A 27864-nucleotide genomic window follows, 5' to 3' on the forward strand; every position below is an offset into this window, starting at 1 on the left:
AGACACAATATTGAATCCCCATATATTGGTAAACATTCTTAATTCAGCATATTAGCAAAAACTAATGGCCTTTACTAATTACTACTGCTTAGTGTTTCAAGAGTGAGAGCTGAAGAGTGCTGTGAACTACGTTTTCTCATACTATGCTCATTGGACTTGGAATAAAATTTTGGACATGCGGGAGAATTATCTGGAGATTTCCATATGTGTAATTGTAACTCTGGTGAGTTGACTAGAGCTGATTATTTTCTCCTAAATTAGGTTTAGGTCTATGGGATCATCTATAATCACATTTTCACATCCACAGGGCAATCTTATGAGTCTGAGTGTTTGTCTGGGTCCCTGTTTATTCATTGACCTTTGGCATAATTAGCTAATTGAGGGAACATGAAATAAAGCTTGACGTGTTCTTTCTTTGCCAGGTTGAACAGGTGACATGTAAATGTTAATAACTGTGGATTAACACTGTGCAAGATCATTAGCATACCTCTCAGTGGCCTATATGAGCACAGGGCCATGTAATCATATTATTTTCTCTACAACAGAGATCTGTCCACCTTTGCCTCTTTGTTGGATTACAGTTTTAATAATTTCCCGAGCCATGTAAATCATTTTACAGTTTCTGGAATCACTTACCAATTAGCTTCAAAGTGCATGAGATATCTCCAGGGGGAAAAATCATTAGATATGAGATGGTTAGAGTGATGGCATCTGAATTACATCAATAAACTCTAATTAGCATAAGAGGCTATTATCAATGGAATGATGGAGAATATGGATTTGTTTACCATAGTGTACAAAGAGACGGTTGACTCTTTGCTCATGGTGGAGGCATATCCCTCCGAACATGAGCGAGTGGGGGGCAGAAAGGAATCCATCACATGTTGAGTGGATGAGGGTAATGAGTGTGTACATCTGGTAGAATGCCACTAGTTTGTCAAGAGGGTCTAATTACACTGCGAGACCGAAAGAGAACAGAATAATCTATTTTAAAAAAATAACAAAACAACTTGTTTCTGTGCCAGTAGCACCATTGCCACGGTTTTCTTAGAATAACGAACAATCTTACAATCACAAATTGGTTTTATATGTTGCAGTCAGATTTGCTGCGTGAAGATAAGCCTGTAGAGGTACAGGAGGAACTGTGTTGTTGATGCATGCAGCACGCTGGCCTTTTACAGACAGCAGGACGACATCGTGTCCTGCCAATTACTGTACGACGAGAAATGTTTATTAAGAAGAAAAACAGTAATAAAAAGTAAAAAAAAGAGTCAAACTCATTTTAGATAAGTGCTGTTTTATTTCTAATGATTATCTGAAGAGCACTCTGTGGACGAATTGCAATAATAGCCAGCAGCACTTAAGTCTCAATCTGAGGAGATTTTTAGGTACCTACACACTCTTCAAAACAAACAAACACACACACACACACACACACACACAAGAATGTGCACAGAATATCTGGCTGTGGTAGATTATCAAGAGCAGCACTCTACTCTTCCATCTTCATCCATCGTCCTGTTTTTGATTAACCAGCCGTTGTTGGGACGCCACTATGAGAAATGTCTTCGTTTGACAGTTCTGTCTTTATTAGTCCTTAAAGCAAACAACAGCAGCAGGAGCCATAATGAATATTTCTGGCCTGAGACATTAATGCCAATTTGATGGGTGTATTTTTAAATCATTATTTTAAGCAATGTTTGTGTAATAATGTTATATCACAATGGATGCCAGTTCTATAGTAATCATATCTATCTGCTACTATAAAGTATCATGATTAACAAGACCATGACTCGTTCCATGATTTACTGTAATTGCATTTTGTTTGCACCTGATGTTTGAGTCACTAAATTATTAAACGATTGCACTGGGTTTAGACATTGTGTCTAATGTAGACATCATTGTTATCATAGTTACATTTTTCTTCTAAACACAAATGTATTGATGTAAGCTATTCTACTCAAAAGAAAGTGGCTGATTATATCTGAGAACTCAACTACCACCCTGTACAATCAAAATGTACAGTTGAAAACATTAGTGACACATCTGATGTTGGGTTATCATATATGCTCCATACATAAGTATAACACATTGATTAGATTGTGTAACATGTAATATTGACTGATGTTCAATTTTAAGCAAGCTTCAGCTATTTGACAATATGGTAACCCATTCCCTTATCACAAAAAATATTACTTGCTTCATATTTACATTTTCAAATGTTTTTTTTTTATATATTGTGTTTATATATATATATATATACACTATAGTCTTATGACTTAAAGTCTTTAATGGCCTTGCGCCATCTTGGGGATAAAGTGAAGCACTAAAGACCATGTGGACCACCATGCTTAACTAAGCCTTTATTTTATCTTTTACTAAAAAGGTCAAAACAAAAAAAAAAAATTATCTTTAGAACTGCTTGCAACTTTTCCTTTGATGCTCCTAAACTCTAGAACATTTTTTCATATTTTCATGTTTTCTCAGCGCTGGGGAGTACCAGTAGGGGAACGGGCAGAGATTTGTGGCCCCATGAGAAGATGACACATGAAAAAAGTACTTAATGTTCTAATAATGTTTTAGAGTACCAAATGCATTTCTGTCTTGGAAAATCAAAGATCATTTCACATTTCATGGAGGGCGAAGGAAACAGAATGATTATTGGGTAGTGCACCATCTACTTGCCAGGAAAAAAAAATCTGATTTTTGCATCCAAAGAACTTTTAACTTGAAGAAATTGAATACTTTTCAAACCAATATGTGTTCAGTCATCATTTGTAGAGGTGATGAACGCCATTGTTCAGTCACCAGGTGCTACTTTGGCACATATAATATAAAACAATGACATAACAAAAAAAAGTATAAAGGATACTTGTAAACTGCAATGAACATTGCTTTTTTCTATTTAAAATGTGTCATTCTGATTGGTGCTAAAAGTTAAATAAATAAAATACTAACCCAGATCCTGTGGGAAGCTTGTTTATCGTTCTTTTCATTCTTTCCTACACTGGCTAATACAACATCTTGGTCACTGTCGGTAACACTAACAAACTAAAGCCAATTTTCAGTAATACATAGTATATGTTATAGTCATACTGCCTTAGAAGTGGACCTTGCCATACAAGGGCAATCCGTCGCAAGACAGCAGCAGGGATTTCTTACCCAGCGGTAGGACGTGCTGGCTCTGAAGTCCACTCTTCCTATGAGGTCCATGACAGATTACACTGAGGAAGTACTGAGGAAGTGATGCAGTATTACATCAGACATTCCACCTTTCCCCTAAAATAGTTCATAGATGCCCATTATTCACCAAGGTAGAGCCCCAGAGCATGTACAACCTGAATTATAGGAGAGAACAAATGGAATTGAAATGGCATTTAGCAACACCAGACACTTTGAATACTGTGTGAGGCTACATGGCCTCAATAACACTCTTTCCATCTTTCAGGTGTTTTAACAGCATCCTTCACGACTACCTGGGTAGATTTGTTATTGCTTAGACTCACAACATTCTTATCTATTCAGTGTTGGCAGACAAACGTGCACCACGTGGGAGAAGTTCTTCATCTACCAATCAGAAATAATGGGGTTCTATATGGTGAAGGACAAGCTCACAGTAGTTAACAGTTGGCCAGTTCCCACCACAAGATGCTTTTTGGACGGCCAACTTCAAGAAGGCTGTAAAAAAGTATTCACCTTTATGCATGTTTTTCAGCAACATAATCCTGCATTACTGTTTGTGCTGGAGGGAGAAGTCCAGTGTAGGTGTGGGTGAAGTGCTATCCCAGTGCTCCGGTCAGCCCCAAGCTCCACCTAGTAGCTAACTTCTCTCATAAAACTCTCTCCTACTAAGACCAATTACAACTGGGGATAAAGAGCTCCTCCTGGCCATGAAACTAGCCTTCAGAGATTAGCTAAATGTAATAGAGGGGACTAGGTTTCCCTTTCAGGTGATCACTGGCCACAAAAACACATCTTGTTGCAGGCTATAACCTGGACAAATACATAGAAAGAGCTAATAGAGACACATCCTGTCACATCCTCTTTGCCCACCTGACAGACAATTCATCCTGCACCAAGAATGAACTTTCCTACCATATGCTAAAGTAGCCATCCCTGGACAAGGGCATAGTCAAGTTCGTCAACTCTTTGGTTGTCCTTGATCACACATAGCTCTCAATTTTGTCGCTAACCTGCCAGATGGCCAAACCACAATATTCAGTGCAGCAGTGGTCCGTTTAATACTCCACAAACGCTCCAAACTGCTGATGTCATGTGCCTCCATTGTTCTCCTATTTGTCCTGTAAAATTTGTCTGTATAATGATACCATGATATAACTGTGAAATATCAAAGTTATGCTTCCTTCAAATAGCTGCTTGCTAGCAGCTGTGAAGAACAACATCTGCTAGCTTTTCATGGTAGCACCATTAATTTAGAAAATACAGTACGATTAAAACAAATTGTGAGCAAGTGTGTATGCGTTAGTGCTTCACAGAAATATATATATATTTTTTTTAAGTCTGCTGAGACATAGCAGACCACTCACCATCCAGCTACACACTTTTGTGGAATGTCCCATCCCCATCAGCATTATAGATTTTGATTGAACTGCTACTGAGTTTTACTATATGTCAGTTTGTGCCTGTAGGTCAGTGCTCCAAGTGGTTCCGGAAAAAAAAAAAAAAAAAAAAAAACACAGCCTTGGCTTTATCTAAAAGTGGTGAGATGTTGCCCCAGTACTTTGAAAAATGGTGGGTCAAATGCCCACTCACCCCTGTGGTTCCAGCAGCCTTGTCCTCAAGAGACTGTGCTTTTCAAAGAGTACAGAGCTGCCTTGAAACCACTCACCTATTCCATCAACCTTCTCCTGGGGGAAAACTGTTGTCTTGGCTTCTTAATTCTGACAATTCTCAGCCTGAAAGCCAAATTGTCTGAAAAGATGCCACAGGTACAGTTCTCGCTACGCATCCTCCTAGCAAATATCAAGGCAATTGACTTATTTTGGAGAGGTCTTGTCTTCCCACGAGGCAACAATGGCAGAATCAACTGTCCCAAAGTTCCAACTATGGTGGCTTGCCATTGATAACCGGGAAGTGATGAGGAGGATAATGGTTCAAGGCTCATCTTGTAGACACTGTATCTCCTGATAATGCCATAATTATTGGAAATGCACTGGTGAAAACATACCCAGAAGACAATGACTTTCTTTTGAGAATGCACGAGTAACCAGCTCTACATCACTGAATGAGATGTTGAAGCACCTCCAAGATCCAGAAATGTTGCTGGGTTCATTGAAGGCATATCCAATGATCAGAGCCCCTTTCTTAAAATACAACGCAGCCCTGCCATCAAGTGCTCCTGACACAACTTCTTAGGGCTTAGGGAGGGCTTGTTTTCACCCCATACAGACACTGTCAGTCAGATGACCACTTTGAACAGACTGGTTTGCTGCAGTGCAACCTCAGGTACTGGACTGTAGAGTAGATGAACTGGTGGGAGGAAAACATAGTGGAGTTGGGCCATGATGGCACTTAAAAGTCTTAAAAAGCACCTTAAAAGGCACTTTATGCATAAGGAAAATTCACTAATACTATACTGGATGAAATATTTTGTAAAAGTAAATGAAAATTGTAAATGTATGGAAAAAGAAGAACTACACACATTATTGCTGAATATCCAACTGCCTTGATTGTTAAAGGGGACCTATTATACTCCCTGAAAACACTTCTGAAATATCTATGACATGCTCTGGCCAAAACAACTCGAGGACCAAACGCCACCGCAACCTCCTCACCCTGTTCAGTACTGCTATGTTCAGTACAGCCATGTTCAGAACTGCTGGTTTGTGTTTTAGTGCCTGTTCCTCCACCAACAAGCACACTAACATACATAACTACACACTGCAAACTGCTGTACCCATTTGCCAGAGTACAAAAGCAAAACGTGTAAAGCACATTTTCTTCTAGCACAACATGCTGACAATTATTATTATTGTTATTATTATTAATAAGAAATATTGAGATCCAGTGTTATTAAACAAGGGGAAGAATTAACTGGTGCAAAATGACAGTCCCCTTCAACACTGCCTGGTGTGCCATGGTTTCCCTCTTTAACATCTGACATGACATGGCAATGCTTTGAGAACAGTAATTGCGTTCACTACCTACATGAATTCAGTAATGGATGCCGTTGCTAAAAATGCCTCTGTAGTCATGTCGCGTTATCCCCACTGTGAAATGCTCCTGTGCTGCAATGCGAGCAGCATCTATCACCGCTCCAGGCTTCATTCACAGGCATTTCTGCGCTCATGTCCAGGTTAAGCCTGCCCAGTGGCTAGCGTTTTGAAATGAACCTCTCGCATACCAAACAGATAAAGAGTGGATTCTGATTCATGTGGGAGCTGCACGGCTAAGCATATGGCTGGTCTCTTTTCTTGTTTTTCATTTGCTATCACCACAGTCATAAGGGTTTCATGATTCTGGCATCTGCACTTTTTCATAATGTAGCATCATTCTCTGGCAGATAGTCTTGCTGTGCATATGAAGATCTCTCAATGCCACTTCATTTCATTGTTAAACCTGGTCTTCAGTGTACAAGTAAGTGAGATGAGGGTTACAGTCCTTCATGGTCCTTCAGAAATGTAGTTCTCTCCTTGTGGCTTGAGAATTTTAAAGACAACACATCAGAGTAGGCCTATATTTCCCTATATATACTGTTTTAAATGAATAACCTAAAAAAAGTCACATAGAATGGCATATAATAGTCATAAGACTTTCATAAGACTAGTAAGATTATAATTAAAGTACTGCTATGAAAGTTATTAAAGCTGCAATAGCTTAGTGGTTGCACACACCAACTAGCATGCTTCCTTTGAGAGCAATTCACTCTATTTCCTGTAGACCACTTCAGGGGAGCCTGGCCTTTTTACACTAACAGAGGATGTTTAGAGGGCTTAGAATCAATATTTCACATGTCATGATCAATGTGTGCATTCAATCCCATGGATATTCCACTGTGAAAATTCTCGTAAGGTGAATTCAGATTCCAAAATTTGGCACAATCGCGTACCAACATAGCGCTTTCAGCGAATCAGATTTGAGCACTAGAGCTTGCTGTCTAAACATAGCTTACAGGCCCCAGCATCTCGCGCTCTCCATCTGTGAGTAATCAAGCCTGCAGGGACTCTCTCACAGACATGTAAACAAGACAATGTTTCCCTGCACTGCCTGGATCAGCACATCATGTTGTGTGTGTGTGTGTGTGTGTGTGTGTGTGTGTGTGTGTGTGTGTGTGTGTGTGTGTGTGTGTGTGTGTGTGTAGGTATGTAGAAGATAGATATACTGTATAGCTCTATGTATTTTCCACTCATATATGACTTCAGTGCTGTAAGGTGATATCTCTTTGAAGGGATATCGTTGTGAAACACTCAGATTTATTGATAAAAAAAACAAGAATAAGAAGCATTAGGCTTATCATTTCCAAATTCAGTCTCAAAATGGATATATTTAAAATCAATCACATTTTCTTATAATTGAACCAGTTATAATAGTTTCTTAAAAGGAAATGATAAGGCTATGCAAATGTGAAAGAGGACTGGGGGAGTGTGTTCGTACCTGATAAGAATTCTGGAAGGACGTAGGGGAGGTCTTAAAGGAAGAGAGTGGGTGCTTAAGAGCAAGAGAAATGGATGGAGGGATGAAGATAGGACTGCTGGAAAAAAAAAGGCTCGATTTACAGTAGCTGCCAGGGGAAAGGCAATGTAAAAGAGAGTGAGCAAGGGAAGAAAGAAAGGAAACGAAAAATGAAAGAATGTGTGTGCTGTGGTATGTCGGAGTGCCAGGTAGAGTGAGAGGTAACGGCCCATCCGTCAGGCTGGAGGTGTGAGCCACCCTGACCCAAACCATTCCCACTGATGGATGGCCATTTTCATTGGCTCCTCACACTTAATGAAGCCTGCAGTTCAGGTCTTAATTGGATGCTCTCCATAGATACAAGGTATCCATTCAGAGTCTCTCTGCGCTCCCCCCCCCCACCCCCCACCCCCAACCCCTTGTTTGTGAGGCCGATCAGTGATGAGTAATCACTCTTTAACCACCGCACGTATCTGTACTCACACTATCTAATTCCTTTCTAAGCGAGCAAGAGCCAGGCACGCTGAGTGGGCAATGCTGATAAAGGCATTTGGGGCAAACACACTTGCCTTCCTCTATTCTCCTGCCTCTCCATCTAACTCCTCTCTCTTCTTTTCCCATCCCCCACTCCCCCCCTCCCCCTTCATGACTAACAGTTTACAGAGTAATCTCTTTGATGAAAGCAGCCAAAGCACTTCTGTGTGGGTGAGACTTCTTTCATCCATGTCGACTGATTCTAAGCCTTGTCTGCCAATTAAACAGTAAGAGGTTCCTATTCAACTGGACTTTTATTGACATCATCCATACACCTACCAGCCACACCAAGGTACCTCTTATCAAAGTAGATGACTTGTACTGTAGCTTTTATAGACAACTGCACTTAATTGACAACGGTCAAAGTGGAGTTAATTCATTCTTCTTAACTTTCGAAAAAAAAAATGCTAGGAAGTTTCTCTTCCACTTGTCTAAACAACATGGCAAACAGGAGAAAGAAAAAGTATCCAGCATGAAGCCACCATTCGTTTCAGCTGCACAAGTCAGCTGACAATTTTCATTAGAGCTGTCAATCAATGTGAGAAGACTCTAGAAAGATGAAAGAGTCTAGTTGAGTGTTAACACAGAGAATGGTACCTAGCGTGGGGGGGGGGGGGGGTAGTGGGGTTTTCAGAGCTGAATTTCTCAAGAGTGCATCATCTATAAAGCCTTAATATCACTCCACTCAGTCTAAGATAATTACTCCAGCTGTTGATCATTGAGCGTTTAAAGCTGGAATATTGATCCTTTGCCTCATTGATTATTAGACAGGGATATTTAGTGATCTGATCAAAGAGCAAAAAAAAAAAAACAATTTACATTATTACACAAAGGTTTAAGCAGTCAGGTTCAAAATTCACTTCAAAGAGAATTTAAATGTATGTTTTTTAAACAGTTCACATTATAAAAGGTTAAAAATCATTTGAATGAATAACACACAGTATAGTTTCTACCATGTAACACCAATATACCATTCCTGTATCCATTAATCTAGTAGCACATGCCTATACATTCAAGATACAATGGAAAAACACACACATGCACACACCACCCACCAATCTGAGGCTTCAGAAACACACTGTTGATGTGAGGTCAATGCTTTAGTTGAAATGCCAAGGTAGAGAACAATTATATGATCGGTAATAAAAAGCAAGACTGATATATAAGCCGAGCTGAAAGAGAACACTAAAGGTGTCGTCTGAGCACCCGGGGAGTGTCACCCGGAACAGCTTGGAACCCTGGAAAAATGACATGAAGAGATAGAGACAGTTGTTAGTGGTCTACCATGGCCAAAAAACACCATCCATGTGCGGTGAGTGAAAGAGAATATCATCCACTAATACTCCATTCACTCTATCCCTTAAAATGATTAATTATGCCCATTTCCTGCTTTGCTTTGCAAATAAAGAATGAAACAGATGCAAAAAACTGGAATTCAAATGTGCCCCAAACTTTTAGGATATGGGGTTCATGGGGTAAGGCAGGTCCTCATGGGAAAACCCTTGCTGATTTCAGATTTGCATTAAAACTGCCTCAAATGTTGCCCTGTGCATAAAATGAGTTAAGATCAAGTCAGCCAAAAATAGAATGTCTAGACATCTCCCATTGTACAGAAAACCTGTCAGTGCCATTGTAAAACTAAGTTTGACAACTGTGAAAATGCTTTGCTATTGTGTGTGCTTCTGGGATCCTCAGATTCATTTAAATGTCTTTACCACAAGGTCACCAGCTGCTGAAATCAAGCACAGCCCAAAGTGTAATGAGAAGAGACTGTTTGGGACAGATACATGCATATGTACAAGCTCTTGGCATGGTTGCCAATTTGGAGATGTGCTTGGTGGGAAGTGCTCTGCCTGCATGCCAACTGTGTGTGTGTGTGTGTGTGTGTGTGTGTGTGTGTGTGTGTGTGTGTGTGTGTGTGTGTGTGTGTGTGTGTGTGTGTGTGTGTGTGTGTGAGCATGTGTGTGTGCGTGTGTGAGCGTGTGTGTGTGTGTGTGTGTGTGTGTGTGTGTGTGTGTGTGTGTGTGTGTGAGAGTGTGTGTGTGTGTGTGTGAGTGTGTGTGTGAGTGTGTGTGCGCGAGCATACATGCATGCATATATATATATATATATATATATATATATATATATATATATATATATGTGCGCTTGTTCAGAAAGAAGCATTTCCATCTTTGCCTCTTAAATTCTGCAGGGACTGGAGTTGCTTGTATTATTGATTGACTGTTGGCCTATTGATTGATTGGATTTTGCTCGTATCATGGTCAGAACTGAGCACTTTTAGGTTATAAGCATTCTGGCATCAGGTGAAGCAAACACATGCTGCTTTCTGTAGCTGGGGACCATTCTATGTCATTTCTCTAAAGAAATGTTGAAATGTATTCATTTATTTTAAGAAAAGACAAATGTGGTATGAGAATGTGTTATATCTACCTGACATTACAGCATGGTTAAGATGAATCGAACTTGTACTTATATATCACCATTAATACCAATACACTAGTGAACATTTTTCCTTCTTTTGGACAGAACTATAAATACTACTACATTGATTTTATATAGCACTATTCATTCTATAACGCTAATGCACCTGATGAGTCATGACATATGAAGCGCTGACTAAGCATTATTTTTTTGATCAGCGGTTGTATTGGAAATGCCTGTAGGCGTTTGAGGGCTCAGGAGTCTGGCTCGGAGTGAAGAAAGAGCAGATGCAGCGCTGGCTAGCAGATGAGGCAGTAATTGGAGTCTCATCAGCTCTGAGTCATCACAAAGCGCTGGAGCCATGTGTCCATGTGTTCTTATGGACACGTCGTGGAGCTCACGGTGAGCCAAGCGTGAGCAGGAGATGTTCGACCTTGCCTGCCCGTGTGCTCAAAGGCCCGATGATGATGTGAAGGATCGTGTTCATTGCATTGGATCTGTTCATTCAACTGCTCACTCGGACGTGTGCATCGTGTCTCTTTCCCAACTCTAATCATACCTGGTACGGGTTTAGACTATTACGTATTATCTACTGTCTCAGATAAGACGCTCTAATCTGATGTAAAATCTGATCTCATTAAGATAAATTAAGTTTCTGTACTTTGACGACAGTACTACTCCCCTGGTAGCCGGGCTGCCTGAAACACCTCTGTCATTTCTACTGACATATGGTATGATAAAACACATGATGTACCATATGTAGTCCCATAGCATGTAGTTTGAAGGTCTTTGTTAATTTCGCATATAATTGCCTAAGGCTCATGTTGAGAAAACGTCTTCAGTTAATCTTCAGTTGTCTCTACATGCACTTTCGGTTGTTGCATCCCTCTCAAAATGTCTGTTTTCCCCAGTGCCTCTGCTTTCGGCATTGTAACTACTTTGGCTGCGGTTGTCTGTTGACCTTTTAATGCATGTATTTTGCTTTAACATCAAAAGCCCCACACCACTGGTCTACATGCTGTGCTCAGTTGTGTTTATAATATTGTCTCATTATTGTTAACTGCAAGCCTGGCTCTTCCTTTGTAAGGGAGAATGTTCGAATGCTCCTTGGCTCATGTGAAACAGCAGAGCTAAAAACACAGCTACTTTGTTCAGCTCCCATGATAATTTGGAGCACACACCAATCCTTCGAGGCTTTTAAAACAAGAGCTGGGCCACTGTACAAAGGTAGTGTGAGGTGATGGACATTCTAGGACAGGTCGAGGGCAGATTTTTTTCTTGGCTGAGATGTTTCTCTGTCTTTCTTTCTTTCTTTCTTACTTTTTGACCCAAAAAAAGGGTGAGAGGGCAAAGCTCATCTCACCTTCCTGGTGACACAAGCCTGGATGCAATTTTCCCCCAAAGAACAGAGCTAATCAGCCTCACCGTCCGGGGTGTGCACGAAGTCCTGGCTGCTCACTCCCTGAGGAGTCACGGTGTGCAGAAAATTGTCACTAGAGAGAAAAAAGAAATGAGAGAGCAAAAGAGAAAAAAAAAAGGTGGAAAAAAATAATTCTGCAACAGTGATGTGTGGTAATCATAGAGAATCCCAGCAAAGGGAGAGACTGGATAAACAACAGGTCAAATTGCTGGAGATCTGGTTAATTCAGTGTTTAATAGTGTTCTGCGATTTGATGTAAAATAACCTCTAACCCTTCCATTAGAATACAAACGTCTATAATTGCCGCCTTCATTCAACCATAAATTTGCTGGGTTTTTATTAATACGGGGGCTTACATTGTACAGCAGGAAAGACACTTAAACCTTAAAAGAATTAATGCATTAATGAGATTTAAGAGACTCCAGGTCAAGCATTTCATAAAAGTGATCAAGAAATGAAGTACTATCTAATACTAGCAATGCTGTTAATATTAATAGCCACTGTAGCATTTTTTTTATTACTTTCTTTTTAACTCCACAGTCCAGAGTTGGTAAATGATTAGCTGTTTTATGAGGACTCACATTCAGTAGAGGGTTCATCTACGGGACTTTTACCTGTTCAGGAGGCGTTTCCAGGCATCTGCGGACATGTTTAGGGGGTGGAGCATATGCACAGGGGCTGGGGCAGCCACACCCATGCTTGGCAGAGGCAGGCCAGAGCTGAGCAAGAGTAAGGCCAGGGCCACACTCTGGGGGTCCATCTGTGGGATGGCAGTGGAGAGGATCAGAACATCAACCCAACACACCATTAGCAAATCCGTAACAGGTAAAGGAGCATTTAGACTGAAAGACCATTTACAACATCAACCCAGCACACAAATAGCAAATACATACATGGCAAAAGAACAGTTAGACCGTAAGACCAATTACGTAATTTCCCTTTACTTCAAATGTAGTCTGTGACTCAAAAATATTCAATATATTTGTTTGTGCATTACAGCTGCCTGTTTATATGCTTTTTGACAGCATATAACACATAAGCATATAAAATGCAATAAAAATGCAGTTAAAAACAGTAGCTGCCATCATACACCTTTTTTCTACTCACCTAAATACTCTTTAATGTGAAATAATTAACATAACCATTTTGTGTTGATGAAAGAGGTGCTCCTGTAAAAATATTCACTTCATTACAATGGATAAACATGTACTGCAATGTTCTTGCGTGAACCAAATGACAGATTTCAGGGCACCTTCTGTCCCCACTCCTGTCTAAAGTGTTCTCTGATTCTGCTTTTGTTCGTTTTCATCCAAACTGTTTTTAGAAGTGAGAGAGGGAAAGAGAGAGAGAGACAAGGCACACTCCTCTGTTCTCTCTTGGGGGTGGCACATTCATTCTCTTTCTCTCCCTTTAGATGTGAAGGGCCATGGATGTCTGCTATGACATCAAAGGGGCATGATCTGAGGCAATCTGCCCGTCACTCTCCGCATCTTCTCCTCTTACATAAATCAAACAGCAGGCACACAGATTCCGCAGCACCCTTACAGACGTGACGCTGGCACTGAGGTAAGACATTTAGCTCATAGTGCCAGTGCTTTTATGACAAGCCTGACACTCCAGCTGTGCGGTCTCAGCTGTGCTCAGACCCACATCTTCATCCTCCCCTTCCTCTGTTTACTCCAGAAAGGACATCGGGCAGAGCTTAAGGTGATCATTAATAATTCACTCGCATTTGCCCAGGTACAACAGCACTGCGAAGTGCACATATAGATATGCCACCTTAAAAATAGGCAGATGGGTCTGATGTGAGAGTGGTTTCTACCCAAGATTCACCAAGAAATGTTTTGAAATACTTGACCGTTTATTTCAGGTGCTTTTGGAAGTGTCTGTGACTCTTTATTACCAGGGCACATGAAGCACCAGTAAGGTGCTCCGTGTCCTTCTGTGTCTGTATCAGCTTGAGAGAGACGGTCAGCTGCCGGCGTGCGGCGGCTTTAGAGTTATCTGGACTCGAAGGGCTCTGTCAGTTGATCTTCAAACCTGTTGCCATGGGAAAGGCACCTCAGCCAGAGATCGACGCCTGAATCATTCAGGCAGATTCAGAGACAGACAGACAGACAGATAGACAGATACACACACACACACACACACACACACACACACACACACACACACACACACACACACACACACACACACACACACAGGCATATATACAAACACACAAACATTTCCCAGTGAAAGACAGAAAGCATCACCATGATCAGGTCAGATAACATGAGTTGGCTTTTTGTGTCCAAATCATTCTCTGACATCTGTCTTCCTCGCCTCTTTTAAGCTCAGATACCATTTCCTCTTATCTTTATTGGTCAGAATCCCACATAGACACACACACACACACACACACACACACACACACACACACACACACACTTTGTAGAAGCACACACACATACACACACTTCATAGAAGCACACACACATACACACACACACACATGGTCCACTAAGTGTTTGGTATGATGAATGAATGCAAATTATGAATACAAATGGCCGTGTGCGAGTGAAAGAAGAGGACTCATAATTCAAAACAACCAGCACGCTTAAACAACTACCCACAGAGCCTAAGCACTTCACTAAATAACACGGGCCGATTACAGCTGGGCGCTGACTCATGTTGACATGTGAGGCTCCGGGGTCACCGCATTATCCCGCACTTAACCGCGCCCCTCCACAGGGGCCGAGCACCAGGGGCACCGCACTCATTACCCACAATCCCAAGGGCACGTGTTTGGTGTCTCAAGGGCGCGCCACGAGGCATCCCGATATGTCGCGGGTGTGCGGAGATGCATGCGTCTGCATATTTGCCGTGACACTCCCCTGTTGATCTACGATCGGGTGGCGGCAGGGAAAGTATGCTGAATATAGAGTGAAAACAAATGATCTCGAATGCTTGGGGGGACGAGGGAGGCAGCGGCGACGGATAACAGAAGCCTAAAGAATGGTCCAGAATCTCCAAGCTCATATGAGGAGTATCTATCACTGGAGACAGTGAAACAAATAGCATCCCCCTATTTCAATTAGTTCTGCCCGCAGGCTCGGTTACACGCTCCTCAACCTGTATATTTCTGTACTCAACAACCACCACACACACAGTGACACTCACCTCAGCACGAGCGCTCACATGCAGGAAGACACACACACACACGCTGCACATGCACAGGCTGCATGCCTGCACACACACACACGCGCACACACACACACACACACACACACACACACACACACACACACACACACACACTCATATACACACATTTTGACACAGAATCAATAAGCACATTAAAGATCACGTTAAACTGCTTTACTTTACGGCAGCCATGCACTGAGGGGGGAAAAAAAAAACAAAACAAGAAACATTTGCACATGTAAAAATGGAGAAATGGATGAGCACCCACCTCCACTGGGCACTGTAATGACAGACTAATGACACATGAATGTGAGGACGCACGGGGGACTGATAGAGTCATCTGAGCATGGGCGAGAACTTGGAAAGGCCTCTCAGCCTGAGGCACACACACACACACACACTGTCGAAAAAGAGTCCCAGTCCCCCTGGAGGTAGAGCTGAACTGGGCAAAAGGTAGAGGGGTGAGTTGCCTCCGAGGAGAGAGACGGGAGTGCAGTTCCACGGCGGTGGGGGAAGGGATGGAGAGGGTGACTAGCGAAATGAGAATACAGAGAAGGAGAGGAAAATCAATGACTAATAAGCAAAGCCAAGAAACGCCAATGAGACGGTGGGCTGAGTCATTTGGAGGCAAACCCCTTGCGCAGAAAGTCAACACTGACGCGCATTCGAGAGAGCTGCTTTTCTCGGTAAAGGACATTAATAAATGAGGGGATGCACTTTTAATTAAGTGCCATCCAGACTGTCTGTGGGGAGTGGAAGAGGCACATTAATGGACACAGACGCAAAAACACGCTCATCTGCCACTAACGGCATTCGCATTTGTGGCGGATTTTAAACGCATGGGGAATTTTGAACTGGGTGCTTCTTTTTTGAACATGCAGTGAAGGAGGGAACCCAAAAATAACACGTGACTCCCGTTAACAAGATGCCCTGGGAGTTAGGTGTGAAAGATAGAGGCCAAGAGGACGTCGTTATGAAGGTCAAGCAAGTCATCTGGGAAATAAACAATGCTGTGTCTCCAAGGCTAAAAAGATGCATTGATCTTTCAGATCATACACCTTTCACTTTACCTCGCATGCATTTAGTGAAATGTGTGTTCAGTAAAACTTTTGTGCCACAGCAGTCACCGAGCTCTCTGTGTTATTTATTTATTTATTGCTTTGCATTGCATTTCACTGACAGTAGCTATTATATATAAATTAGCATCATGTAAATCTGACATAAATGGAAAATAAGTGTCTTTACTTTTTTTTAACTATGACCTTTGCAATGGTAATTGAGATCTTTACACAGAGATCTTTACATATATACTGTAATACTCTGTATAATATACTGTAATATATATAGTATTTCTACTTTATTGTATGTGCAACTGTAGCATGTACTGAAAATGTATACTTGGCAGAGCTGTTAAAATTTTCAGCAGAAAATTCTGAAGGACCGTGTAAAGATCGGACTGTGTTTTATTAAACACATTCAGTAATTGAAGAGTTGATGTTTATTGATATCTACCTAAGAATATGAAGATCCCTCTGCAACACTTTTCTCTCTGCACATTCTCAAGGTCTGGCGTGTGTCCGTTTCAGGTTTTCTCAAGTAGCAGCCAAACCCCCATCGCAAATAAATAATTCAAGATACAGGAATTTCACTGCTGATTGTCCAGTCCAAAATTATGCTCACATGATGGCTGCAAATGAAAATGCTAATTGCTGAAGAACAAGGGACCTGTGTAGCCTAGCAACAGTACCCAGCCATGTAAATGTGCGTAAGGGCTTGATCAAACTGTTGCATGTGCACTGTTGTGCCTCCTTCAATACCCTGTGCTTCCTTCCCAAATTAGTCACGCCTAAGCAATCAAAGATCTTAACAGAATTCTACAGGACCTTTGGACCTTATAACTGTGAACAGTCTCTTTGCTAGTTCTTATAAAGGAGTCATTTTTCTCCTTAATTCTCCTCTCTTATTGTCCAGCAGTTAGATGCAACAGACACTAGCAATACATGCCACAAAAATACATTTGCTCCAGAATGGCATATAAATTGCAATTTCTAGACGCCTTTTGAGAGAAGTGGTTTATGGAATAATAATGGACACTTTCTGTTGTGGGAACAGAGGTTCATATAAAACGTGGCACCACTGAGTGGAGTCCGAGGAGCAGCCCAGTACACACGGCACAGCCCTCGATACAGCCTTCCTCTTCTTCCTGCTGATGCCTGCTTCATAACGCTTTACAACCTCTCCAAACGTTTCATGAAGGTGGAGGCTGAAGCTGATATGAGGTGATGGTGTAAATAGTATAAATATGAGAGCCCAGAAAGGGGCTCGTGAGGCAGAGTGGATGATTCTGAGAAACAGATGATGAACCTTTACTTAAAGCACTTACGTCAGCTGTTTTCAGCTACGAATAAATCTTTTATAAGGTCCCACTGGCCTTGGGTCCATCTCTTCTCATCTTTCTCCTTCTTTATCTCTCACTTTTGTAATAAATAAATAAATAAAATAATAAAATAAAGTTCCTACCCCACTCCTCAAAATTCAGAAATGGCTAGAAACAGCATCTTGTGCACAATAAACTTGTTTCTGTGAGGGAAAAACTGGAATATGTAACCATGACCAAAGATGATGAAAGTGACTATACATGCACATCCCAAGAACCGATGCTGTTTCGGATTTCCAGTGACTCGTTTGATGGAAGAACAGCAACAGAGAGTGGAGGAATGTGGACACCCTGAAGAATGTGTGGGATGTTCAGGGCACGTGACCAGAACAAGACCGTGTGTGGATTGTCCAGCGCACGTGACCAAAACGTCACCGTGTGTGGGATGTTCAGGGCACGTGACCAGAACATGACTGTTTGTGGTTTGTCCAGGGCACGTGACTAGAACATGACTGTTTGTGGTTCGTCCAGGGCACGTGACCAGAACATGACTGTTTGTGTGGGGTGTTCAGGGCACCTGGGGCTGGTGGAACCCTGGTGGGAGATGCAGGGGCATGTGTGGAGCAGGGTGAGCTGGAGCAGGCAGTCCTGCGGTGGGACGATGACCCAGAGCCTGTAGCATCGCCACCTTCTGTGGGGGAAAGCTCTTCGTCCTGTGCTCAGCCTCCTCATGATGGAAGGCCTGTTCACTGGCCATGTGTCCTTTTGGCACACTCACTATGAGAAATTGTGGAAAACAAAGGTCACAGAACAATCATATACTGTATATAGACACACACACACACTCACCGGCCACTTTATTAGGTACACCTGTCCAACTGCACATTAATGCAAATGTCGAATCAGCCAATCACATGGCAGCAACTCAATGTAATTAGGCATGTAGACATGGCCAAAACGATCTGCTGCAGTTTTGCATCAGAATGGGGAAGAAAGGTGATTTAAGTGCCTCTGAACGTGGAATGGTTGTTGGTGTCAAGACGGGCTGGTCTGAGTATTTCAGAAAATGTTGCTTGGTCTGATAATGGTATGGATGGTAGGGTCAGAATTTGGTGTCGACAACTTGAAAGCATGGATACATCCTGCCTTGTATCAACTGTCCAGACTTGTGGTGGTGGTGGTGCAATGGTGTGGGGGATATTTTCCTGGCACACTTTGGGCCCATTAGTACCAATTCAGCATTGTGTCAACGCCGCTGCCTACCTGAGAATTGTTGCTGACCATGTCCATCCCTTTATGACCACAGTGTACCCATCGTCTGATGGCTACTCCCAGCAGGATAACACGCCATGTCATAAAGCGCTATGACTGGTTTCTTGACTGGCTATGACAATGAGTTCACGGTACTTGAATGGCCTTCCCAGTCACCAGATCTCAATCCAATTTGGGATGTGGTGGAACGGGAGATTCACATTCATGCATGTGGAGCCAATAAATCTGCAGCAAATGCGTGATGCTATCATGTCAATATGGACCAGACTCTCTGAGGAATGTTTCCAGTACCTTGTTGAATCTATGCCACAAAGGAACAAAGGATTAAGGCAGTTCTGAAGACAAAAGGGGTCCAACCCGGTACTAGCAAGGTGTACCTAATAAAGTGGCCGGTGAGTGTATACACACACACACACACACACACACACACATAATACACTGTACATACTGTATGTGTATTTATCTTGATAGATAGATAGATAGATAGATAGATAGATAGATAGATAGATAGATAGATAGATAGATAGATAGATATACAATAAGCACTACTTCACCTTCATCACTGGCAGAATGCAGTGTCTTCCCCTGCTGAACGCGGCGGCTCTTGGCCTTTTCAAGAGGGCCAGCTGCCCTCCTCGTGCTCTTGTTGTGAGCACCAGCCGGGTCGTGCGCCACACGCTCCCTGTCTGTGGTGCCACTCCGCAGGCCACGCCCTCCTTCAAGAGGAGAAGGCAGAAATACATGCCGAACAACAGATGAATATGAAGACGTTATGTGGTATGTTGTTGATACGACGATTTAACAGTGTTAGCGATTACCATGTACTAGTGATTCCCATTAACCGAAGAGATGCAGTACTTCTTAAGTCTAGCACTCCTAATTTAGTGCCATGCCAACTTGAGCTGGACCCCTGGTCTCTTGTGTGTAGGAGTATGGTTAACAACAAAAGAATTCAGATGGAAAATTTAGTGTGTTTTGTATCAACTTTAAATTACAAATAGACACAATTTCTGTAAAAGGAAAATATCTGCACTGATTTGGTGCTCTTGTTTGTGCTTCCATGTTTTTTTCTCTTTCATATTTGGCATAAGTGACTTTGGGGGTTAGAGCTGAGTCCTTCTCCCAAGGCGAGATCTGACAGAGCAGTGTTCACAGTCCATCCCTGCAAACCAAAACAACACCTTCTGCACAGAGCTAATGTGACTCATACATCAGTGTCTTCTCCTGACAACGGTACAGATTCCATAACCGACAGAATGACATACTGTTGATCATTATCATTAAGGCACTGTTACCTTAAATGCCGTTTCCATTATTCTGACCCTGCACTATATGAATTTAGTAGAAAAAAAGCACCATTTGTAGATTCAAATAAATGACACTGCTGTTAATGTGCATAAAATGAAAAATCTGGCTAATGCAAATGCAAGCCTTTAGCAGCAGATTAGCTGGGAGGTACATTTATGCAGCCAGTGGGGAGCTCTATGCAGCTCTGTTCAGGAAACGGTGCCATTAAAAAGTAGCATGTCTCTGAAGGTCAGATCAGCTACCACTGTCCATCCTACACATACTCACCCTCAGTTACCTCTCTGTCTTCATGACCATGAACGTACATGTGTACATATGTCTGCATGTGTGCATGTCTTACAGAAAATGAAAAAATACCCTACTCAAAGTACTCAAAAATATCTTATCCTTGACTTATGCCATGTATGTCCGAGTCTTAATTATTCATAGTGAAACTTGATTAAAACAATCCAAAAGTGATAGTAAATGCACCCAAAACAACCCCAGAAATTGTACTCTAACCACATCACTTCATACATTTCATTAGTTATACACATATTAAGTCATTAAAATCATGGCAAAGCTGTCTGGACTGTACACTAGTACCTGTAATCGGGAGGCTCTCATTCATCAGCCACCTACCGGTACGGATCTCAGCAAATACTGGCAAACTGGAATGCCCCTGCTTTTTGTTCATCTTCTCATCATCTAGTGCAGCTTCTGTGACATCTCCAGGTTGGCGTGAACCTGGCAGCTGGTTACAAGGCTCATTAAGGGCTTTGGAGGCCTGAGTTGATTGGATTGCCTCCGTTATGGCTTCTTTGCTGAACACCATGGGCTTGAGCCTTTGGCGCTTTTGCCGCTTTTGGTTCTTTTGTGCTCTCGGACCAGCCAGGTCATCACATGCCTGGCTTCCGAAAGCTGACGAGGGGATATTAGAAGATGCTTCTTTCCTAATGTGGGCTTTCTGACCTGGCCTGTCTTCACATGGTAAGGCAGTGCAGGGGAGTGGTGGGAAGTCTTCCAGTGAAAGACCCTCTGAGACTTCCTGCTTCTTCTTGTCTTGATTAGGCATGAGAACATCCTTCAAGAACTTTTCAATTATTCTTCTTTGCGTTTCCTTAATGTCTATGACCTCTTTTGGCTTGTCAAGGTCATCTTGGTTATCACCATGGAAGCAGAGGCTGCCAGATGGTTGCTGACAAGGAATTATAGTGTCATGCTGCTGGTCAAGTGTCTGAACCATCTCTCTCTGGACCATGAGAGTAAGTTCGTCTACGTCAAGCTTCGTCCCTGATCTGGAACAGAAATCAAACAAGTTCATTTAGGTTTGTGAGGAAAAAATGCTCAGAGTAACAGTAAAGATTCACTATCATAAAGAAGTGTATTTAAAATGAAATTACATCTCAAATATTTTCTTTCAGCAAGATTAATTTGTTTTTTTTTTGTTTATTTGTTTGTTTGCTTTTATTTTTTGTTTCATGCATTGCATTGCTTTGAGCTGGGTATGTGCTGTCCCCAAATATGAATATTTAACTAGACTCTTGTTAGTCATGGCCCTTAGTAGGGCCCCCATACAGAACAGACAGAGAGCTTGGTACACTCATGTGATGTACCAGAAACAGGACAGGCAATCTGTTACCATAAGCTAAGACAAAGGCTCCAATCAAGCATCCATAGCCTACGTACAGTGACATCTACCAGTGTGAAATCCATCTACATGGCCTTGATAACTTTCAACACATAAAAATCTTGCTGCCCATGCAGTGGTAGTTTAATGAAGATAATTTATCATGGAAATAACTCATCCATCTAATAGTGACACGAGTCAAACTCTATGAACTCTGTCCAGTACATAAGAGACTCTTTGAAAAATGATGAGAAGTCAAGACTAGCTTTATGTAAGTTCACACACTTCACTTCAACTACAGGTATAAGACATTTATAATGATTTTATCATATAGTACATAGAAAGTAAATAGACAGCCTATTGAAGATGTTTGAATACCACAAACATTAAGAAGACAGAAGCACAAGCAAGAGACGCAGAAGTGGCTCATAAGTGAAACACAAATCCTGCAGTTACCAACATGACCTCTCTAGCCCAACTAATCTATTATTATTTCAACATGAGGACAGTTGAGGCTAAGGAAAGGTTCTTCAGCGTGCATCTCAGAAAATGGGCACCAAATGTTACACAATTCCAGTGGTATCAAATTACTGTTAACCTCTATATCTCTATATCCAAAATAACATTAAATAACTACAAAGACAACCATGAGGGCTATAGCCAAGGAGCAATGTAAAACAGTAGCGAGATGGAGGTCAGAGCAATCAGCATGAGCCAGTAAGAAAAAAAAAATGTAAAGAATGGAAATCCACAGAAGCCGACATGTGGTCACTGGAAGGCAGGAGGTTAAGGGTTCTCTTATGTCGAGTAACATGCTCGCCAGCCCCAAAACCCATCTCATCAGGGGTCTGAAAGAAGGCCTGAGCTGTACACTCCGTAGGAGGTGAGCAATCTGAAACACATTTTGTGAAACTGCAGCCATGACACGGATGCCACTGGAGGCATGGCCAGATGTTAAAATGAGTGATGAACAGAGTGGTAGAATGACCCGCAGAAAATCAGGGCACGTTCAGACGGTCAAAGGAATGAGAGGGAAGGACGGAAGATGTCATGGAAGGACAAACTATATCAAGGACACAAGATACCATCAAAAATAAAACTGAAGCTACACTTAGTAATCTGGTCCAGAGTGACCAAGAACATTATCATGGAAGAGCCAGCAGTCCAGTGGGAAGACTGTAAGGAGGAAGCATTCGGCAGAAAATGACATAAGTCCCAGCCATTGGTCAGCAAATGCATCCAGAAGGGAGAGGGTGTAAAGTGCCTATCAGTGGAAGTGAGTGCCAAAGGGTTTCCAGAGCAATCGCTGTGGATAGCACAGGGCAGTACAGGTCAGCAGCAGAGGCAAAGGTTCAAGAGATAGCAAGAGGCATTACAATGTGTCCTAAAGAAGGGAGAGATGTGGACCAACCACCTGGCTCAGACTGAGCCTAATCACACCTTTCAGAAAATGTTATGACAAAGGAAAACTGTCTCATGTAAAATGGAGTTCACCTCAGTAGAGCAACAATAAGGCTGTCTGTAAATAAGAAACAGCAATAAATTTGTATTATACTGTAGATCAAGAGTTCTTAATGAATTGATTAAATTCTACAGACATACCAGATATTTTGAGGGGAAAAGAAAACAATTATTGTACTTAATATTTGCTTCTTATTATTATTATTATTATTATTATTATTATTATTATTATTATTATATTAATTGTTATTTTAGTATCATTGTGCTTATAGTATTTTTCTTAATTGGTAACAAACTCTAAGCAGGTTTGTCTAAGCAAAAATAAATAAATAGGATGACTAAATTGTTTTCTTGAACACTGATATCTCAGAGCTCAAACAATAAGACACAAGACATATTTTCTCTATACTCCTTTGTGCCCTTTGTACATAATCTGAGATATGTCATATAATAAGAAGAATCACTCTTTGTGAAATAGCTAGGCACTTGAGCCTTGTGCAGATTGTTGAGAATTCATGAGTGGGCGTCTTGAAACAAGCCTCTCCCTGTGGGGGGAAGAAGGACACGAGCGTGTTTCAAATGCAAGTCAGTCACTTTCATCTAGTGAATCAAATAATCGCCGATGCATTGGGGTGTTATTTTCAGTTGTCGGTCAAGCCTTTTCCTACCTAGTTCTGCTAATAAGATCCACTCAATTTCACACAGAAATTATACCGGACGTAGATATTTCAAACCAAATACTCGAGACGGTGTCCACCGGACTGTGCCGTGTTTCTTAAACAGTGAGAGAACACAAGCGGTTCTCATCCTGGTCTGAACCGTTTAGAAGTTACAAAAACATATTCAGGCTGTGTGGCCCCTTCAACAGATTAAAAATAACGTAAACTTATCCAAAAATATACAAAAGATGTATTGGGCGTATAATGTGAACTAGCTAACGACTCACAGTCCAGGACGAGAACTATGGAGTTGGGTGAGGGCGCAGTTATGGGCATCCTTGGCTGGGGGATCATCAGCAAACCTGTCCGCGTATTCTGGTAGGTGGGGCCACACGGCCCTTTGGGCCCACACCGAGCGTTTCCATATTTTTAAGCATATTCTATCCAAAGCATCCTCAGGCGTGTGAGGGTGAATCCACACTGATCTCGGAAAAGGCCCAAGTGCGTCCCAAAATGAACGTTTGCGGTTTCCCATTCGTCTTTCGAAATGAGCAGATTTAAACATTTATAAATTTGTCAACTAACTAAATTAATTTACTGTAAATTAACGTGTGTTTATTTAAAAGAGTTAAGATACTCGCTCAACGAAGGGTCAAAGTGTTTTGTCTCGAACACATAATGTAATTCCAAAAATAAACACCTAAAGCTCGGTTACTCGGAACCGGCGTTGAACACGTCAGGCTCTCGAGCCTGAAGACGCCTCGACGCCGCCTCAGATACACAACCAATATTGGCAGAGAGCAGCTCCCGTGTTCTTTCAAACTCTTTCTCCAGCCTTTAGAAATATAATGTGATACTTCATTCGTCACACTATACAATAATAGGCGAGAAAATATGGCGAAAGTCCGTTATTCCGTTAGTCCATTATTAAAGTTGACACACTACTGCGTGTTTACCGCTTTACCTCAGATTAGACGCATCGCAATTGAGCCCTGCACCCAGAGCTGGAGCTAAATCAGTGGCACTTTCAGATTAATTAAAGTTAATCCCAAAACAAGTCATAAGTGAAAGACACCATAGGTACTCCCTTTTGTGTATTCATCACTTAGCTAAAGCTGTAAACGTGTTCTGACCTACTTCTCAACTAATTCTAAGATGAGGAATTAAATAAACAGTTAAATTGAAGTAAATCGGTGTAACAATTTAATACTGTAAGCACAAGTAAACTGGACACGTACATGTTTCAGAGAGAAGCAGCGCGGAAAGTAATTGCTCTTCCTGTCAGTTGATCAGATTTGTTATCTGGGACTTTTTTGTGGTCTGATCAGTTTACAGTAGCTCATCTTTACTGAGGGGATAAAAAGTTGAGTATTTATTTTGCAAACACAGTTAACTGAGCATAAATCATAAATGATCAAATATTATAAATGTCCAGTGTACACGATCATATAGAGCCATTTGGTTATTATTTTCAGTAATCAGGCGTTTTAGGAACAGCAAATAAACTTATCCTGTACACACACTTTAAATAAATGAAATGTGTAAAATCTGTACAGAGTGATGATCTGAAGGCTATAGCTGTAATGGGCTAATAAATATAACGTTTAAAGGCATCCATGATACATGTTATTAGCCTATTTAAAGGACATGATTGTTTTCTTGTATGTCCTCTTAATGCTTTTTGGAGCTGTAGCAGCTGTTGGTGTAAATGTCTTCGTGTTACTGTTATATTGTGAATGTGAATTCAGGCTGATACAGATATAACCTCTAGATGGTGGTATGGATAGCAAATTTGCATTGCATTGTCATTGAGTCTTTTTATGATGCTCAATAATACTTCTGGCAGTGTAGTTGTTTAAGCTATTTCTAACTAGATGAGTCATTTTAAATCAGATCACCGACTGATCCACTGAGAGTTTTTAGCCCACAACACATGCACACATATATGCACACACAAACAGGGTCAGGATCACCTGTTTGTTGACAGCTTGATGTTAAAAGAAGTTCTTGATGCACACAGCACAGTTTGCTACCATACACACTTTGGACTAGCCATATTTGCCCCCTCATCAGTTTGTTGATGACATGCTGGATATTTTGGGGTGGCCCACTATTTTTGGTGGTGCGCTATTCTCAACTCAGCTGTGACACAGACACAAGCACAATGCACAGCAACACTGGCGTGCCTGACAAACTTGAGCTAGCAGGATAACCATGCCCAAGTCATGCCGGTGTCACCACCGTGATGAGAATGGTCCATTACCCAAATAATACGCAGCAGTGGTCCTGTGGTTTGGTCATGAAATGACAACTGATGAACTTGGGTGAAGGGTAATAGCTAATGAATTCTGCATAACAACAAATGCATACAGACACATACTTTCTGATACACTATATATAACGTGTACCTATATGATAGATGTGCCTAATTTAAGTGATGAGAGAATATAGGATTCTGTAAACCGTTGGCAGAATCAGCTTCGATTTGCTGGGTATGAAGCGCATGAAAGAGAGAGAGAGAGAGAGAGAGAGAGAGAGAGAGAGAGAGAGAGAGAGAGAGAGAGAGAGAGAGAGAGAGAGAGAGAGAGAGAGAGAGATTGTGCAGTCTGCAATGGGATTTCCAGTGTCGTTGAGACTACAAATACTGTAAGCCTAAAGAAGTTGAGGCGCTGGAAACACCTTATCGCCTTATCGATTACTTCCACAGCTCAAAATGATTCAGACAATGACGGAGGTGATAAACTTTTAAGCGGAGGTGGCGTGTGTGTCGTTTTGATTCATGCGGAGAGGGCGAAACGTGGATTATGATCAGCAGCGATACGTGTATTAATTGGAAATAAAACGAACAACCGTGGAAGCGCGAGGGAGCGCAGAAGCAGGTCTTTCATCCCGCCTTTCCTCTCGCAAATTCAATCTTCAAGCTTCGCTTAGGCCTATACGCGGAATGTAATATTTGCGAGCACCTCACACAGAAAAGACACTGTTCTCATTATCAACCTCTTCAATTTTCCCCTTTTTCGCGTGAAATCCTCCCGTAGAATCCGCTAACCCCGCAATCTAGGTGAGATGGTTCAGTCCAGCTGCACGAGCCCAGTCTCGATGCATTGGGATTTTTCTCAGCGCCGACACCAAGTGAATCTTCCTTTTAAAACCATCTGATACGGTGGCTGCCAAAAATCCTGCCATGAGCGCCGCGTTGAAGTCGGACGGAACGGGACTTTTAAGGACTGCTTGCCGATGTACATATAGCGAACCGAGGAAATCGGAAGGAATAAGGGTTTTCGCTCTAATGAAGGCGGGAGTACACTTGCATCACTGGAGCCGGGTTCTGTTCTTGTACATGGGGCTGCTGGCTGCATCGGTTAAGGGTAAGTTTGCCGTAATGCTGCTTGTGTATGGAGCGATGGTAAAAGCGCAGTGGTGTGCGCTCCGGGTCACCATATCCACATGCACCTGCCATATACCTCGTCACCCCTAAAAGACGTGAAATACTGCAAGCTGTCGATGTGCCTATTAAGTCCTATACATTATGGGTTTTAATATATTCATCAGATTCATTGACAGTCTGTGCCAGTTCAGCAGCGGACGTTTCTTCAACGTGAGATGGAAAACATATACCTGCGTATTGGAATGATCTGGACATCCAGTTTGCATGTACTTTATCAAGATCTCAGTATAACCCAATGTCAATTTGCTAAACATGGTTTCGAAATGGCTGCTTCATTTGGGGGGGGGGGGGGTTACAAACCTTCTATCCACACGTTTCTGTACTAAAACGTAACGGTACAGGATGGATTCGGAAACATGTAAGTCATGTATGTAAGGTTTGTTGAAACTCAAACATGTACTTAAAGTGCCTCAACTGAGGAGTTGATGTACGGCTGCATGAAGGATTGCGCGCGCTCGTTCGCGAGCGTGCGTGTATGCGCGCGCGTGCGTGTGCGCGCGCGTGTGTGTGTGTGTGTGTGTGTGTGTGTGT

The 27864-nt window shown here is 41.9% G+C and overlaps 2 protein-coding genes across 8 annotated transcripts in view; one reads left to right on the forward strand and one right to left on the reverse strand.

The window, feature by feature from the left end:
- Positions 1-1326: 1326 nt before the first annotated feature.
- c19h1orf94 (chromosome 19 C1orf94 homolog) lies at positions 1327-24566 on the reverse strand. Of its 7 annotated transcripts, none has more exons than XR_013131806.1 (8): positions 24173-24566; positions 20742-21433; positions 19403-19564; positions 18154-18353; positions 12625-12770; positions 12016-12083; positions 3163-3279; positions 1327-1581 (listed from the first exon to the last, which is right to left on the reverse strand). XR_013131806.1 is itself a non-coding variant. In XM_077008700.1 (7 exons), the coding sequence occupies exons 1-7, from the start codon at positions 24448-24450 to the stop codon at positions 1529-1531; spliced, it is 1614 nt and encodes a 537-aa protein (XP_076864815.1). In that variant the 5' UTR covers positions 24451-24566; the 3' UTR covers positions 1328-1528. The 7 variants fall into 7 exon arrangements, 5 of the variants coding, with proteins under 5 accessions (XP_076864815.1, XP_076864817.1, XP_076864818.1 ...); XR_013131805.1 differs by having other exon boundaries at positions 1327-1596; XM_077008700.1 differs by lacking the exon at positions 3163-3279 and having other exon boundaries at positions 1328-1596.
- Positions 24567-26506: 1940 nt separating this feature from the next.
- csmd2 (CUB and Sushi multiple domains 2) overlaps positions 26507-27864 on the forward strand; it is a 204109-nt gene continuing 202751 nt past the window's right edge. Inside the window, exon 1 of the mRNA XM_077008705.1 lies at positions 26507-27253. Within this exon, the coding sequence (XP_076864820.1) occupies positions 27070-27253 (184 nt within the window). The 5' untranslated portion in view covers positions 26507-27069. The remainder of the gene's footprint in view (positions 27254-27864) is intronic.

The sequence above is a fragment of the Brachyhypopomus gauderio genome, chromosome 6 (genome assembly GCF_052324685.1).
Source record: "Brachyhypopomus gauderio isolate BG-103 chromosome 6, BGAUD_0.2, whole genome shotgun sequence".
In the NCBI taxonomy this organism is placed as follows: domain Eukaryota; kingdom Metazoa; phylum Chordata; class Actinopteri; order Gymnotiformes; family Hypopomidae; genus Brachyhypopomus; species Brachyhypopomus gauderio.

What these genes read in the sequence shown, in the direction of transcription:
- c19h1orf94 (XM_077008700.1), bottom strand. Translation starts at nt 24,450, where the DNA reads ATGTTTAAATCTGCTCATTTCGAAAGACGAATGGGAAACCGCAAACGT. An exon ending in CAGGGTTCCACCAGCCCCAG is followed by an intron (nt 12,771 to 18,153) that starts GTGCCCTGAACA and finishes GCCATCCCACAG; the next exon opens with ATGGACCCCCAGAGTGTGGC. An exon ending in TGGAAACGCCTCCTGAACAG is followed by an intron (nt 12,084 to 12,624) that starts GTAAAAGTCCCG and finishes TTTTCTCTCTAG; the next exon opens with TGACAATTTTCTGCACACCG.